General features: G+C 45.0%; 1 protein-coding gene across 2 annotated transcripts in view; it reads left to right on the forward strand.

Moving 5' to 3' along the window:
- SLC24A4 (solute carrier family 24 member 4) overlaps positions 1 to 18,097 on the forward strand; it is a 121,658-nt gene that overhangs the window by 65,782 nt on the left and 37,779 nt on the right. For both annotated transcript variants that reach the window (XM_077323527.1, XM_077323529.1), the window contains exon 3: positions 16,254 to 16,330. In XM_077323527.1, the coding sequence (XP_077179642.1) occupies positions 16,254 to 16,330 (77 nt within the window). The remainder of the gene's footprint in view (positions 1 to 16,253; positions 16,331 to 18,097) is intronic.

An 18,097-nucleotide genomic window follows, 5' to 3' on the forward strand; every position in this document is an offset into this window, starting at 1 on the left:
ATAGTGACCAGGACCCTGATAAGTTTTGAGATCTGATGAGATAGAGCAGGGGTAGTCAAACTGAAGCCTTCCAGATGTCCATGGACTACAATTCCCATGAGCCCCTGCCAGCATTTGCTGGCAGGGGCTCATGGGAATTGTAGTCCATGGACATCTGGAGGGCTGCAGTTTGAGTACCCCTGAGATAGAGGTAGCCTGGGCTATCCACGTCAGGACTTGCTATTTTGTCCTAAATATATTAACTTTCTTCCAAGTAAGAGCCAAGATTGGGTGCCTGGTTCTCTGTAATTACAAACGTAGCGTTAGTTTTGTTGTACTACAAAATTGTGTGGGGTCTTGACTAAGGGGTAAGAATTACCCACGTGGTTGGAAGATCATTTGTATTAGTAATCCGTGGCTAGTGATGCTGAGTGGGAAAGTACCCCCCCCCCCGCACCACCCCAAGCTTTAGAGTTTAATAGCTAAAGGAACAGTTTTCCTGCTTTTTCTCCATGGTTTGGAGAAATCACGATGCTAAGTGTCACTTAAGTAATTTAAAAGATTGTTTGGATGTTTACTGATGTAGCCATGTGTGATTTTTCTCTCTCGATGGAGAAACCTAATCGTTATGTTTGTTCATGTGTTATTTTATAAGTGGCTGGGTGGGGCGACACACAATGTTAGTTGTAGAGAATTGTTTTCCTCTTGTTATTCTGTGGGTACAGTATACATACACAGGCACAGGGACAACAATGGCAACATTTACAAAATACACATGGACAATTTAGAGTTTGGGAAGGGGTGGAAGTTGCAGTTGCAGTTTGACTCTTTAAATGCAAGGTTGCTGCATCCTGCTCTAACCCACTCCATGTTATGACTTGCACCCAAATTTTGCCCCCTGTTATGTCTGTTTCATGGGGGTTCAGACAGCAGAACATTCCAGAGTGCTTGCACTTGAAAGCTCAACCCTTGAATAAATCTTTGTTGGTCTTAAAGGGGCCACTGGACTCTGGTTTTGTTTTGTTGTGCTGCTTCAGACCAACACGGCTACTCACTTGAATCTACATGTATATTCCGTTGTGGTTTTCAACATATACATGAAATTAAGGATTCGGGCTGAATCATTACCAATACATAGATGACATTCAGCTCTATCTTGTACTTCTGGCTGATCCCTAAAGAAACCCTGAGCCAGTGCCTGGAGCTTAATCCTCACCAAAAAGAAGTGCTACTGGTGAGCATAAGGTATGATTTAGAAGAAGAGTTGGTTCTTATATGCCGCTTTTCCCTACCCGAAGGAAGCTCAAAGCGGCTTACAGTCGCCTTCCCATTCCTCTCCCCACAACAGACACCCTGTGAGGTGGGTGAGGCTGAGAGAGCCCTGATATCACTGCCCGTTTTATCAGCGCCGTGGTGAGCCCAAGGTCACCCAACTGGTTGCATGTGGGGGAGCGCAGAATTGAACCCAGCATGCCAGATTAGAAGTCTGCACTCCTAACCACTACACCAAACTGGCTCTCAGTTTGCATAGACACCCATTTACATAGACACCCATTCTGGATGGCATTACACTTCCCTTGAGGGGAAAGGTCTATAGTTTTTGGGTACTGCTGGGGCCAGGTCTAATGATGGCTAAGCAGATAGAAGCTATGGCCAAGAGTGCTTTTTACTATCTTTGACTGATGATTAGCCAATTGCGTGATCAACATGTCACAACCCAGGGCACATGAATCTCAGCTCTGGGAAGGGACCTTAACAGAAAACAAAAGTTGAGTTTAACAGGCTTACCAAGAAGAGGGCGTAAGAATTAGTGCTTCTGACTGATACAAAAGTAAGCATGAGGAAGATCAGAGTCCTGCTTTTCCTCAAAGAGAGCCAGCGGGGTGTAGTGATTAAGAGTGGTGTCTTCTAACCTGGTGAACCTGATTCCCTGCTCCTCCACATGAAGCCAGCTGGGTGATCTTGGGCTCGTCACAACACTGATAGTGCTGCTTTGTCAGAGCAGCCTGTCTTAGAGGTCTTTCAGCCTCACAGAGTGCCTGTTGTGAGGAGAGGAAAGGGAAGGCAATTGTAAGCTGCTTTGAGACGCCTTCTGGTAGAGAAAAGTGAGGTATAAAACCAACTCTTCTTCTAAGAGGAGAAGGAGATACGTAGCTATGAAATTGGAGGTAGAAAAAGAGGTTTGATTCATCCATTTGAAGGAGAATTGTCTGCAAAGGAATCTGATATGAATAGCAGCCTTTGCCTAGACTGTAGTTCTGAGTACTTGCCTGGCTCAAAATGTAGTTGTTAAGCCTTATTCTTGGAGGGCTGGGTTTCCTTTACTTACCGCCTTCACTGGTGAGCCGGGCATTTTCACTCTGAGGCATTTGCTCAGATTTGGTTAGCCAGAGTGGTTAGTCTCAGCCTCATATTCCTTTTGCCAGCCCATCTCCATTCTTGCCTGTTGATTTCTATGAAATTGAGTAGGCCATCTGGATGCAGCAGAGGTAGTTGGGCCAAGTATTAGTCAAAATGGTTGGGAGTGAGGCCAGCAAAATGGAGGCATGTTAGTCTTGGCAGCAAATGAGAAAATGTTCCTTTGACAGAGAACATGTCCTGATATGAGGAAGGCAGTTGTGAGATTTATTTATGTACTTATAACATAAACATGCCCAGTGGGGCTTATGAAAGTACAATAATAACAAAGCATTAAAATATGGTAATAAAAATCCTGAAGAAGCCATACCTGGGTCCAGAATGTCTTAAGGTCTGGCCTGTTGCATATATCCACAAGAGAGCCTGCTTGGTTTTGTGGTTAAGAGGGGCAGCTTCTAATCTGTAGAGCTGGGTTTGATTCCCTGCTCCTCCTCATGCAGCCACCTGGATGACCTTGGGCAAGTCACAGTCCTGATAGAGCTGTTATGATTGAGTGGCTCTCTCAGTCCCAAGTTCCTCACAGCGTGTCTGTTGTGGGGAGATGAAGGAAAGATGATTATTAGCTGTTTTTACACTCTTTTGGGTAGTGAAAAGTGGGGTATAAAAACCAACTCTTCTTCAGTGTGGTTGAGCAGGTGGTAGAGATGCAGTTTCAGACTTCCTTGGTTGAGATGGATTTTCGGGATCAATTTCAATCCCGTTTCCAAGTTTGTTTTGGAACCAAAGCTATTTTGATTACTTTTGCTGTGTAAGTACAACCGTTTTGATTCTCCTGGCCCTCCTGGTGTCTTTTGAGCCATTGCCCACACTGTCTTTATTAACTGTCTGGTGCGGTGCATTGGAAGCATTGTCCTCCATGTTTCTGTTCTTTCCTGACTGATTAAGAGGTGATGCAGGTTAAAAAAATGCTTGCTCCCTTGGCGCATGTGCTGCCTTGCAGGATTCTACCGCGTCTCTCATGCCCGTTAACATCAGCATGAAATTTCATGGGAAGATCGTCCAGATATTTGGGATGAAACATCATCATAAATAGGAGGCTGGCATTGCGCTGTTTTTCTCCTTTTCAGCCTATTAAAGTAGACAGTATTTCTCCTTTTTAGCTAACTGTAGGTGATAACGTATTTAGAGTGGCAGGGAGCCAATACATTCAATTTCTATCCAGACGAGACTGAAATGTTTTGATAGCTATATAGCTAGTTAGAGATTGAAGTGGATTTGCAGCTGAGGAGAGATACTGTTAGATCTGTTTCTGGCAAATTATGCTCAGCTCTTATCTGTGTCATATAGCACCTTTATCCATCCTCATCTGTTGACCAGCTGGAAGTGAATGCTTTGGCCAAAGTTATCCCTTCCTTGATCATATCCTGATAGCTGTATAGAGGCAGGTCTGCTTTTAAGGGCTATTTGGAAATGACATTTGGTGCAGGATGCAGCTTGAGATTGCTGCTTGGAATAAGGCAGTGTAAGCATATTATTTTTATTTTTATTTCCCGCCACTCCCTAAGCGGCTTGTGGCAGGTCACAATGTCTTAAAAACCCATTAAAACTCCCATTTAAAACTCCATCACAACATGTCGGAAACAAAAAATCCCCTTCCTATCCCCATTGCTGAGGGTGGGCAGAGAAGAAGGAGATCAACGATGTTCAAGAAGAACAACGATTTTCAAAAAGATACAGAGATATCTCTGTATCTCACCGCTATTGAAAGAACAGCAGTGATTTCCAGTTTGGTGTTGTGGTTAAGAGCAGCGGCTTCTAATCTGGTGAGACAGGTTTGATTCCCCACTGCTCTATGTGTAGCCACCTGGGTGATCTTGGGCTAATTACAGTCCTGTCAGAACTCTCTCTGCCCCACCTACCTCACAGAGTGTCTGTTGTTGGGAGAGGAAAGGAAGGTGATTGTAAGCCACTTTGAGTCTCCTTCATGCAATGAAAAACAGGGTATAAAAAAAAAACTCTTCTTCATTTCTGGACAAAATTTAAAGCCCTAAACACGATGGGGACCAGGGGACCTGGTTCTGTTGAGTCTCATCTAGAGAAAAGAAATATATATTAAGTAAATATCTATAATCCTGCCTTCTTTCGTAAACACTTGCCAAGCCAGCAGAATGTCATTGGGGGCTAAAACAGGTAGATTGAAATGACCCAAACAGAAAACAGTTGGGTGTTGTTATGTGGTCAACTGCCTCAGAACGGCTGTAGTCGGTGGCCAGGAGGAGGATTGGATAATTCTTCCTCCTCCATTTGACACTGAGGTTGTGGTGTTGGAAGTGGACATGTCAGCAGAAGGGAGTCCCCTGGGTGGTGTAATGGTTAGAGCTTCCGATTACAATCTGGGTGACCTAGGATTGAATCTTACTGAGTTACCTTGAGCCGGTCACACACTCTCAGACTTAAGTCTACCTCACAGGCTTGTTACAAGGATAGGATGGAGGAGAGGACGTGCTTCTTTTGGTCCCCATTGTGGAGAAGGGTAAATGAAGTAAATGCATAATATATATAGCTGAAAGTGGGTGTCAGGAATCAGGCTGAGCCCAGCCCGTGGAGTCCCAGGTAAAAGCGCATTCGAAATCCAACAGTCGGTTGCAAATTTCAAAAGTAGCTTTATTTGGCTAAGTCCACAGAACGCTAAAGCATGCCAAGATCTTCCTAAGCAAAGATCTTGATAATAACAAAGCGTAAGGGAAACAAGTGGGGTAGTTATAGGGCCCACCAAATAGGGGAGGGAGGCCGAAGGTATTTCGGCGGGAGAGCAGAAAGGTAACAGAAGAGAGTCAGTTCCCAAGCCACCAGATGGCCCAGAATCTTATCAAGCAGTTGGCACTTTGTTGAGACTTTGAGTTGTCTCCGCAAGGACACTTACAGTAAGATTGATACATTCGCATAGAACCTCTCCCGCTGGGAAAGGAAGGGAGTGAGGATCCCAGAGGACAGGTTTATTGCTTTACGGCCTTGGCCAGAGCCGGCCGGGAAGAACAGAGAAGTGTGAAAAAACACAGCAACGGATGGGGCCCTGGATGGCATGAATCGGGGTTCATGACAGTGGGGAGCATATAAAAGGTAGGTTGCTTGGTGGGTGGGAAGGAGAGAAGGAAGTATGGCAGGGTAAAGGAAGTATGGCAGGGTAAAGATATGGGAGCGACCAGGAGGAGAGAAAGAGGACATAGTGAGGAGCCTACCACATAGTCCCTTTGGTTTACCCACCATGCAACTGGGCTGGCCCAGGCCAGCAGCCAGCAGCACACAATTCAGCCGGCATTTGCCAGGGAGGGGATGGAAGGAGGGAAAAGATAAGTGGACTGGTGGGTGGAAAGGAGAGATGAAAACAGGAAAGGGGGCGATATTGTGTGGGCTTTCATGAAAGGAAAAGAGGGAATCATGGTGGGGTGAGATCCCCCACCCTCACAAGTCTTTGTGGGCTACTTGCCTGTGAGAATCTAAATAAGTATAATTGTTTGGGAAGAAGGTTGAAAACCAAGGACAGGGAGTTTAGATATATGGCAAAGAAGAAAATTTACTGGAGAAACAGGGAGAAAAGTGAGGTCAATAAATATTTTTTATTGTCGACCAATCATTTCATATGTTAAACTGTGAGGAAGTTTTAAAATATTTTAAATACTTTTGCTTTTTGAAAATTAGTAAGTATCTGCAATTCCACTTGAACTGCAGGGCAGATTCACGGTCACATTTGGAATGCCTGCTGAAACATAACACCCATACTATGCGTTTGCAATTTCTCATGACCAGTGTCATGGGAGATGCCAATGTGCCAACCTCTCCCTCCAACCCCCCTCCTCCCCGATATTTCCCCTTTTATTAGAACTTGTACTTCCATCCTGCCACTTCTTCAAGGATGACCCCATGAGGCAGATTTTGGATCCTTCTTAAATCTAGCAACTTGTGAAGATGACACATTTATATGCGGCCGAATGAATCATTCCAGACATCTCTGGTTATCAGCGTGCTTGCAAATCATCCTGCTGCAAGACTAGTAAAAATGTCTTCACTTGTTTTTACTGTTTCAGCAGCTTGTTATTTCACAGACAAATACCCTTTTTAATGTAATCTCCTGGGGTTTTTTTTATCAAGCCTAGCACATTCACAGTAGTGTCAACCCACCTGGCTTACAATAACTGTAATGTTTGTTTTGCAGCTTCCCTAGTGGGGTTCATACCGTTGCCATTTCTTCCTTGTTAAAAGCTTTTCTCAATACTCAACTTGCCCCCCCCCCCCCCGTTATGGAAAGCAGTCTTCTGAGAGTTCCCCAACAATTCCCTGTTTTCTTCTATATGGTTACCTAGAAAATATTTAGAAATATGCCTCTCTCCCCCCTGGCCTAGAGTATATAAATTTGTCCCCTTTCAGTCTCTCAGGAGCAGCATAATCCCATGGAAGGGAGTGTACTTATAGCTTGGAAACAACATTTCCTTCTCAGTTGCCGGTTGGGAGTTTCCACAGGGAAACTTCCCTGGCCTTCATCTGTGCTGTATCATAGCAATGTAGTTAAAACAACAGACAGAGTAGGAGCTCTTGCAGAGCTGGGGCATAAATCAGTTGTCTGGTAACTATTGTCTGGTAATAAAAATAGCTAAAATAGCAATCTTTAAAACCTATTAATAGTGTTCATTTGTCAGACATGGTGATGAAAGAAGATTTGGTTCTTATATGCCGCTTTTCTCTACCCGAAGGAGTCTCAACGCGGCTTACAGTCACCTTTCTTTTCCTCTCCCCACAACAGACACCTTGTGAGGTGGATGAGGCTGAGAGAGCCCCGATATTACTGGAGAAGAAGAAGAGTTGGTTCTCATATGCCGCTTTTCTCTACCCAAAGGAGGCTCAAAGCGGCTTACAGTCAGTCACCTTCCTTTCCTCTCCCCACAACAGAGACCCTGTGGGGTGGGTGAGGCTGAGAGAGTCCTGATATTACTGCTCGGTCAGAACAGCTTTCTCAGTGCCATGGTGATCCCAAGGTCAGCTGGCTGCATGTGGGGGAGCAGGGAATTGAACCCGGCTTGCCAAATTATAAGCTGCCACTCTTAACCACTACACCAAGCTGGCTTTCAGTGCGGCAGGTACAGGGCACCAAAATAGTAATCAATTGGCTCTTGGCTGTGAGATGTTAACAAGATTTTTTGCAGTTGTGATAAAAACAAAGAGATACAAACAGCCCAAATATCACTGCATTATTGTTTGGACTGACACATAGCCATTGGGTTTGCTGTATCACTGTTAGACTTCCAGAGGTGATAATGGGTCTTTGAGTGGATGAGCAGTAGGGTTGTCCAGGGGGTTGGACTAGATCAGTGGTCCCCAACCTGCGGGCCGTGGCCCGGTGCCAGGCCGTGAAGGCCATGGCGCCGGGCCGCGGCTCCCTCTCCCCGCCCCCCCCGCAGTAAAAAACTTCCCAGGCCGCAAGCTTGCGGCCCGGGAAGCTTCTTACTGCGAGAGGGCGGGGAGAGGGAATCAGGGCCGCGCCGTGCCCGTGTGGGCCATGCCCGCGGATGCGACCCGATCCGCGGGTGCGGCCCGATCCGCGGGCGCGGCTTGCGGGCGCGGCTCGCGGGCGCGGCCCGCCGTGTGGGCGTGGCCCGTGCGGGCGCGGCCCGATGCCCTGCCGGTCCCCAGCCTCATAAAGGTTGGGGACCACTGGACTAGATGACCCAGGAGGTCCCTTCCAACTCTATTATTCTATGATTCTGTGAAGTTCATGAAACTGCTTTTAGGGTAATAGAAGAGTTAAAATCAAGCATATTTCAGATTAATTTGAAATATTCAAAAGTTTGCTATTAATAGCTTATATCCAGACAAATGTTTCAACAGTGGCAAGGGTATCTACCCTTGGAGTGCCATCCTTTCCCCTCTCCCAGCAGCCCTAAGTCTTCCCCCATCCCCGCCCAATTATGTTCTCGGGGATCCCATGTCCAATTTTGAGCTGCTGCTGGGGATGGGGATTGACAAATTCAAATTCTGTCGGCGGAAATGGAAGCACTTGCCAATTTTTCTCCTGCTATCCTATGATTCCTTCAAATGGTTCTGACTGATTACAAGTGGAATGTTTATAAAATAAGGGAATGCTGTATAATTGCTAGCAAGATGATCCGGCATACCACCGAATCTCCCTTTTCTGGACATGTTGCTGATCTTCACTTGAGTGCCACATTTGCGGAAGAATTTGAGACCTCCAGCAGCACAGTGGCAATCTTTTCATTGGGAAGAAGTGGTGAATCTGGGATACTGCCATAAGGAAAGAGACAGAAGGGCCTGCAAAAGCAAGAAAGGGAAAGAAGAGTCAGTGTGGTGTAATGGTTAAGAGTGGCAACCTCTAATCTGGAAAACTGGGTTTGATTCCCCACTTTTCCACATGCAGCCGGCTGAATGACTTTGGGCTAGTCTGAGAACACTCTTAGCTTCACCTATCTCATAGGCGGTCTGTTATGGGGAGAAGAAGGGAAGGCAATTGTAAGTCGCTCTGAGAGTGAAAAGCAGGGTATAAAAACCAGCTCTGCTTCTTCTTCTTCAACCAGCTCCTTGTGGAGCAAAGACTTCCTTGTTATAAAGTCCTCCTTGAGAGAAAGGGGCTTGTTCTAGGGTTACCAGACCATGCATGACAACTAGCAGGAGCTGGGGAGAAAGGGACATGGGGGATGCACAGTATTACGTGTGTCATGATGTCACTTCCTGGGTGGAAACAGAATTGCTGGATTCCTAGCTCTAGGAATTGATGGTCCCTCAAGACCTCTGCATCATAGCACATGTACTGCTGATGGTTTTTAAGGAAGATTTCTTCCATTGCCACTTAGAAGGGTGGCAGGCAGGGCTCAAATCAGCCAGAGGCCTAGTAACCTGAGCCTGCTCAGGAGCTGAGGTTGGGCAGGGGCTTGGGCCTTTTTGAAGGTCAAAGTGGCATTCCTGGACCAAGGGGAGCCATGAGGAACTTTCCCTTACCTACTCCAGGCAGACGGGCTGCCTCCTTCCTTAACCCTACAATTTGCAGGACAGGCACTTAAGGAGCTAGGAGAAGAATTCAGCCTAGGAAAGCTGCCCAAGCATCTAGGTTTGAACAGGTGGAGATGAAGAGATGTGAACTGGCTAGCCTACATGGTGGCTGCTCACCTGTGGAATTGGCATTGAGAAGAAACCAAGCAATTAAAGCGCCGACTTCAAAGTTCTGGCATGTTTGTTTATTTTTATTTATTTATTTATTGTTGGATTTATAACCCACCCCTGTCAGACCTGCTGTCTCCAGGCAGTTTGCAACATTTAATAATACATTAAAACAGTTTTTAAAACTATTTAAACAACCAACAGCTGGCGACGTCTGTTTTGTTGACCTTCTTAATAGGAAGCGGACGGGAGAGCCATCTGTATTGCAGCAGGGGAGGCCCTTAATGTTGATATACTCATTTGTCTGAGCTGTGTTCAGCCATAGGCCCATCTTACAGGCCCTGCAGAATTGTGATGGTTCCATTAGGGTCCTGATGTTCTTGGGGAGCTCATTCCACCAGGCAGGTTGAGGCCTGTGGGATTTCTTTGGGACTGGGGACTGCCAGGTGGTTTGTGGACGCTGAATGGGGTGCCCTCTAGAGTAGCAATCCCCAACCTGTGGGCCGCGGACCACATGTGGTCCTTCGACTAATTGGAGGTGGGCCCCGAAGGACGCCTTCTCTCACCCCTCCCCCGGCCCTTTACTTCATCCTCCCCCCCGGCCCTTTACAACACACTTCGGGTGTTATTGTCTCCCATCACTCCCAGATGGGACTATCTCGTTGCAGAGAAACAGGCTCAGGGTTCCCATTGATTTGTCATTGTCATGAGTTAAAATTTCCATGAAAATAAAATGTTCCTTATGTTCATTGTTGGGGTATGTCTGTATCTTATTTTGAAGGGATGTTTAAACATTGCCATAGCGATCAGAGAGCGTTAGGGCAGTGGTTGAGAGTAGAGGAGTAAACTATCCCCCCCCCCCACTGGGCCTCAGTAAAAGGCGTTGAGTGGTCCCCGGTGAGTGGTCCCCGGCGTTGAGTGGTCCCCGGTGATAAAAAGGAGAGCAGTGGTCTAGAGCAGTGGTCCCCAACCTTCGCCGGAAGATCAGAGGAGAGAGCCAGGGGGAGGGACTTTGCAGAAACCGCAACAATGGTAACGCACAGAACCTTCCCGCTAGTGTTGCAGATTGGTTGCAAGAGTGTAGCGCTTTCTAGAGGGTGAATCCACTTTTTGGGATTTCCCTGAAAGCGCTACAACGAAGCGCTTTTTGCGTATCGGTTTCAGGAGTGTTGCAGATTGTCAACGACGTGGTGCATAACAACAAATCAGTAGCGATTTCAATTTGCAACCATTGTGCAATTTTGAACGAGTGCGGAATGGCCCCACATATTGCCTTAAAGGTAAGACCCAAAACCTTGAAACAAACCTGGAACTCTCCTGGTAACCAGTGTAGTGGCCACAGTGCTGGTCTTATATGGGCCCTCCTCGATGTTCTAGCGAGGACCTGTGCAGCAGCATTTTGTACCAGTTGTAATTTCCAGATTAGGATCAAGGGTAGGCCTGCATGGATTTGTCTGTCACAACGCTAATAGAAAGTGGCTTCTCCCTGGGGGATGGGGCCCCTGGCATTGCAGGCTTCACAATCATGCTCTTACCTTTAAATATATTAATATATGACTCTCTGTGCAATTGCTTTAACAGTTTCTATAATTACTCATAAACCCACATTTCTAACCCAGGAATTATTGCAGCGTTTTATTTGAGGCTAATCCTGACTTTAAACCAAGTAAGTTTTCTTGGTGATTTCATAGTGACCGAGCGTTGTTGGAATGTGCTCCTTTAATATACCTTCCTTTCACATGCAGATATTTAAATGGATTTAATAGTCCGTAGTCTGTTTGCTTTATAAACGGCTACTTGCCATGACAAAGATAATCGCATTTGGCAGCCTTCTCTTGGGTGCGCCAAGCAAATTGAATTAATATAACTGTGGAGATTAAATATTTTAGCAATTTGCAGTGGCCTGCAGGAGAGGGAAGACAAGGAGATCTCCGTGAGAACAACGCTTACAACGTCCTGACCTGCCATAGGGTTCTCTGCTTGTGAAAAGAGAGCTTGATTTTTGGCTTTTCATGATAAGTCTCCCCACCCCACCCCCATGTTAGCGCTGATTCATCCCAGGCTCCTTTGCAATGAATTCTGGTTTCTTATAAGGCTAGTCAATTCGACCTGGGTGGTGAACGACTTCTAGAGGATAGATTCAAGTGGGTAGACCTGTTGGTCTGAACTAGCACAATAAAATCAGTAGCACCTTTAAGACCAACAAAGATTTACTCAGGGCGTGAGCTTTTGAGTGCAAGCACTGACAAAGAGTGCTTGCACTCGAAAGCTCACGCCCTGAATAAATCTATGTTGGTCTTAAAGGTGCTACTGGACTCTGATTTTATTGGGCTTCCAGAGGAGCTGCTTTTAGTGCTCTCCTTTTAGTGTCAACCCTGGTCACGTGTTGCTTTTGAATTGATTGGTTTATAATTCATTTCTTGAAGCATTCATTAGTGATTAAAGGCAGAAAACTGTTGATATGCAACCTGCTTTCCTGCTTTCAACCTGGCAATGATCTTGGAGCCAGTATTAATCACCAGCATTCTGTGGTCCAACATATGTAGACAGCACAATTTCATCTTATTGAAGGGAAATCTTAATGGCAAGACCTGTTGAGAAATGGGGAATAGCTAGTAAAAGTGAGGATGAGACCAGTGAGTGCCAGTAGGTTAGTCTATGGATACTAACACTGCACTTTTTTTGGAGAGAAGAAAAATATAATTTTGTGTGGCATATTATATGTCCTTGCTTTCTCAGTTCTGTGGTCGCTGTGGGTAATTCTCCGCCTGACAGAAGATCCACCATGTGCTGGCATAGTAATATCTTGAAATGACCTGAAAAACCTGCCTTCTTTTTTATTTACATCTGGCCTGATAAAGAGTTCAGCTGAACTCAGAAGCTTGCACACTGTGTATAATGGAGTTGGTCCCCAAAAAATGGTATTACATGAATTGTATTCTTGGCTTTTACATTTAGATTGACACAAGCTACTTGGCTGTTAGTATGAATAAGGCCAATCTCAGCTTGCTTTCAGGGCTACTGGCTGGGCAAGGTGTCAGCAACAGTTCTGTATGTGTTGCCAGATCAAATTTTTAAGGTATCTTTCAAAGGGAACTGCAGAATTCTACAATGCCCTCCCCCCACAATTATAATTTAATGTCCTGCTGTCTGTGAAGACCCATAATGGAACTGTGCATGTCCTCCCTGGAACATGAGGTGCCCTTCCCACACACACCCCTCTGGATCTTGTGAGAAGGGAGGAACCTGCCCCTTTCCCCTCAATTCTGTCTTTCACCACTATAATAACAGGAAGTTTTAAAACACTTCATGTAGGAGTGACATGGGATCCAACTTAGGCTTCCTACAAACCGTGGTTAGCAAAACCAGAACCAGCCTGGGGATGCTTGTAATCTTGGCCTCTTTCCTTTCCAGTATCAGTGATTGCGTTGAGCTAGGGGTGCCAGCTCTGGGCTCGGAAATACCTGGAGATTCTGGTAGCGGAGCCTGAGGAAGACTGCCTTTGGGGAGGGGAGATAGGTCAATGTGGTGTAGTGCTGTAGAATCCACTCCCCCAACTGGCCTTTTATCTCTGTCTCCTGGAGATCAGCTGTAATATCAGATGTCCAATCACCAGACATCTGAGGTTGCGGCAGGGGCAAGCAGCTTGGCCGGGGGGGGGGGGGTGCCATCCACACAACAGCCTTGCGATGTAGATCGAGATAGAACGTTCGTCTGTCGGGAGCAGCGGAAAAGAGAGAAATCGGCATGGTGGGATAAGAGGCAGAACTGAACTGAGAAACCCCAGAAAATAAAAACAATTTATATACACTCATGAACCATGGATCTTCATGCCATTGGTCAGTTTTGGTTTAATTTCTGTGAAAGAACACTTGCATAATTTTATGGTTGAGGGTCACCACAATATGAGGAACTGTGTTAAATGTTCACGGCAGGAAGGTTGAGAACCACGGAGAGAAGTTCTGGTGGGCCTGAGGAAAACTTCTCCTCCCCTCCTCCAGAGCCTACTTGGTGTAGTGGTGAAGAGCAGCAGACAGTAATCTGAAGTACTGGGTTTGATTCTCACCCTCCTCCACATGCAGCCCACTGGGTGGCCTGGGGCTTGTTGCAGCCCACCTAATGTTGTTCTCACAGTGCCGTTCTGTCAGAGCTCTCTCAGCCCCATCTACCTCATAGGCTGTCCGTTAAGGGGAGAGGAAGGGAACGCAATTGAAAACTGCTTTGAGACTCCTTCAGGCAGTGAAAAGCTGAGTATAAAAGCCAACTCTTCTTAATCTTCTTCAAGAAATAACTGGTATTTGGAGCATGGGGGGATGGCGCACTAGCGAATGAGTGAAGGGAGGCAACTGAAGCCCCAAGCCCTGGCAGTTGCCCCGCCACATGCTTATATTGTCGTTGGCCATGATTGCAGTTGGTTAAAAAGCCCTTTATTGTGCACCTTGGTACTCACGGACATGAAAAGTGCAACTGGGAAGGTGTGGATTTGTATCAAGGCAACATTTCACATTTGGATTCCCTATCGAATTTTTGAGTGTTTTATTGGCTGTGCCCCTGAACACGCTATGAATTATTCAGTAGCTTAATGTATTTCTGCAACTACATTATTTCAGTGCTTTTTATTTAATTTCTTTTGGCTAGGATTCCAAAAGTGCCTGATGTTTAGTTGGAAGTCAGAGCCTTTTAAGAAGTTAGATTTGCAACAATGGCAGAATTTGCTAAATAGCTGGCACAATTTCTATTTTCAGGTATATATCCCAGTAACTGAATTTTCCAAAATCTTGGCCCACGTAAATGCACACTTGGTTAACACAAGCTTGGCTCCTTTGTGACTCATGTCAGGATTGTATCAGTCATTTGAAATATTTTTAAGCCATGAGTAGGACTCAAAGATAGGATTCCCAGTCCCCAGTTGGGACCCAGGATCACCTTGTTTGGAGCCTATCCCCCCTTATATTTTAGGGGCTCTGAGAAGCTGGGGGAACTGATCGGGCATGGAGAGGTAAGAAGGTGGAAGTAAATACCATGTTGCTGATGTCACCAAGAAATGATGCAGGCACATGAGTGATGTTGAGGAGGGACACAGAACTCTATAGTAAGAATTCTACCATAGTTTTTGCCCCAAAACCAGAGAGTTCCTCCCCCCCCTCACCAGTGTGCCAACATCACTTCCTGATAATGTCGGCACATTGCATTCATTTTTGCATGGCTTCCATGCACACACCCCCATCCCTCACTGGCAGCTATGAGGGAATTAGCAGTCCTACTCAAAGAACTAGCATTGTGTTCACCATGTGTATTTTATGTACCATCAAGTCGCTTCTAACTTATGGTGACCCTATGGATTAATAACCTCCAAATGTCCTGTCATTAACAGCCTTGCTATTGAGAACTAAGGGCCATGACTTCCTTGAATGAGTCACCTTACTCTTCACCGTGGTTTTGCATTATATCTGCACTGATGTTAATGAAGAGAACCATCTCCAGGCTGGCTCTGGATTCGCTAACCATGGTTTGTATGCAGCCATGTTAAGTCAGCTTTGACTTTACACCACCAAAAATACCACACCTGTGCAAAATTTCTGCCTTCATGGTATATGTTTTGCATTTGCTCTGGCATTTTCATCATGCCTTGTGTGATCAAGGTGTGTCATCTTGTGACAACCTGTTTCTGAAAAATAAAAGAAATAAACAGTTCTGTTCTCACGGATCTCAGTGAATGGAGTCAGGTATTAGCCAAGAACTACTTGCTTGGTCACCTGAGGTGAATAAGTGTGGACAACAGGTGACCATTTGGGGAACTTTATAATGATGAAGGGCTTTGGGTATGTGTGTGTTTTGGATTGATGATAATCAAGTGTATCTTATTTCAGGCCAGAAATTACTGACAGCACTCAGAAAAGCTAATCACTGTTTTGTGGGTCAGTAATTTGAGTGAGCTTATGTGCAAAGCCGAATTTAACTGCTTACACCCAGTGCTGTTTATAGCCACACTTGGAGGTCATCCTCTGCCACCTCTGTCCAGCTGTTCCGTGTTGCTACTACTCTGAACAGCTACAGAAAGGTGTGGTATTCTCCAATTCGCTTACATTTAGAATGATGTCTTGGCTTGAATTACAGGAGATGGAGAAACAGCTAATGCTTTTAGACACTGTGGGGGGAGGCACAAATTGCAGAAGCTTGTGATTTTATCAAGGAATCTCCTATCTAAAATGGAAGCAAAACAGAGCCACCACTAGCTCTGGATCAGTTTTCCCTCACGCACAATCCCAGGATAGCAGTTGCCATTTTGATTTGTTCCAGCTATATGAGCTCCCTGCCATTCTCCATCTTTTAAGGGCACGTCTTCTAGCAAGAGCTGTCATTTACGCCTCCGTATCTGGAGAGGTTTGCTGAGGTTTGCACTGGCCCCTTCCGTCATGTGTTTTTGTGGAAGAGTTTCCCCTCACTCCTGAGGCTTCTAATGCATTATTCAGTTGGATATCTACTCAGAAACAGGTTTCTGCATGCACACTGCTCCTTGGAGTATTGAGGCCACAGTCTCTACCTCAGGAATATTAATTGGATCGAGCCTTATTTATTTGAGTTTACTAGGGGTTTCTCTTCCCATCCCACCCCCCAAGAAACAGGGACATGTAGCCCTCTGCAGTGCCCTCAGTTGACCCTGGTCTTCTTCTTGACTGTTTAAGCTGATTCCTTTCATTTTACTGCTTTGGTCTGCCTTAGCCAACCTTTCCTGTTCATTTGTCTTTCAGCCATTCATGAATTTCCTGACGATATATTCAAAAACAAGGACAGACAACGAGGAGCCGTGCTGCTTCATATCTTTGGTGTAAGTTGTATGAATATATGCTCACATTTCTAGAGAGTATATTGTTGTTGTTGTTTTGTTGCACAAACTTCTTTCTCAACTTCTGCATTTTCACCTAAGCCATCCTAAAGCAGAGGTGTCAAACTATGTGGGCTAGATTCCGGAAGGGCAGCATACAAATCTGAATATAATATAAATGAATTAAATAACTAAATGTTACTTTGTTGGGCCGGGCCCTGTGTGTCATGTAATGCCAGGTTCTTCAGATATAAATGTAATAAATGACACAGGACAACCCAATTAATAATCTTAATTCTACTCAAAATACAAACAGAGGAATTGATTATTGGGAGTGCAAGCAATAGTTCTACTGGGGAACCTATAAAAGCCCCAATAAATGTATTTAATCATATGCAAGACTGATTTTTTCCCCAAGGGATACCATGAAAGTGGATGTAGGGTGGTGTGTATCTTATACTTCCACCCTTATCTTATACTTCCACACTTAAGATACACACAGTGTATCTTATATTTCCGCACGCAGACAGCGAAGTCCTGGCTCAGGAAGAGGCCTAACTCTGAACTTGACTCTCCTAGATCACCCCCAGTTCTCATCCCTCCTGCATTTCCCGCAGAATTTGAGGGGCTGAAGGGCCTACAACAGAGAGATTTCTCCCCAAACCTACAAGGGGTGCTTTTTGTCCTCTCCTTTTCCTTTTCCTTTGTGGGCTGAGAAAGATTGGGGGGGGGGAGTTACCATTCCCCACCTGCCCCAACACTCATTCTGTCTCCTGGTTCACGACAGTAGCACCCCTTTTCCCCTTTGTTGATTGGCTGATTCAATTTTCCTTTTAACAATTTCAAAATTTATTTAATTTATTAATCATTAAATTTTTTTACTTGTACATTCTATTTTCACGTAAATTTATTTTGATGTAATCTGCCATGAGTTTCCTTAGACAGGGCAAAGAACAAATGTAATTATAATTAAAAAAATAGTAGCAATCATAAACAAAGGCTTGGAACATATGACTGAGTTCCATACTCTCTGGATAGCAAAGCACACCTCTCCTGCCACCAAAACTGGTTTGTTGGTGGTTTCCAATAGGCCTTGCACAAATGAAAGTTTCAGAGGAAGACAAAGCATGTACCACAGTAGAGGCTGTCTAGTGTGCACAGAATTTTTTTCATAGGATTCAAGGTACTAGTCTGTAAGATGTCACAAATTAAAACCCCACTCTGTATTAGGAAATTATAATGCTTTGTGTATAATGCAGCTGCCGCTCCTCTTCAGTGACTCTGCAGATTACTGAAATAATTCAGTATTTCACCTTGAAATAATGAGGCTTAGACATATTTGCACATCTGATTTAATTTCACCTTTTCACATTTTAAATGCAAGTTATACTTTCTGCATCGTGTTTTTGAGAATTAAAACTGTATTTCAGGTTTGCTTTTTAATAATTGTATGGCATAATAGCTCCCAATTAAATTGCTAGTTTATTCAATGTGGCTTTGCATGAGGTGAAAGCATCTGGGAAAGAGGCCCACTGAACCCTGGAGTACTTGAGTACTGTACTGTAATGAAGTGTTATTATAACTCAAGTTAGTGAACCAAGACAAACTGTCAGCTTCAAATCTGAAACATTCTGTCTTGGTGAGTTGAAGTGAAAAGATGAGTTGTTGCTCCCACATGCTTTGAGACACAAGGAGATGGGTGCGTGAGGTAAAATGGGCAATGGGAAATCCAGCATGGTGCGGGGGTTAGAGCAGGCTTTCTCAGCCAGG

This window comes from Paroedura picta, chromosome 2, assembly GCF_049243985.1.
Source record: "Paroedura picta isolate Pp20150507F chromosome 2, Ppicta_v3.0, whole genome shotgun sequence".
NCBI classification, from domain to species: domain Eukaryota; kingdom Metazoa; phylum Chordata; class Lepidosauria; order Squamata; family Gekkonidae; genus Paroedura; species Paroedura picta.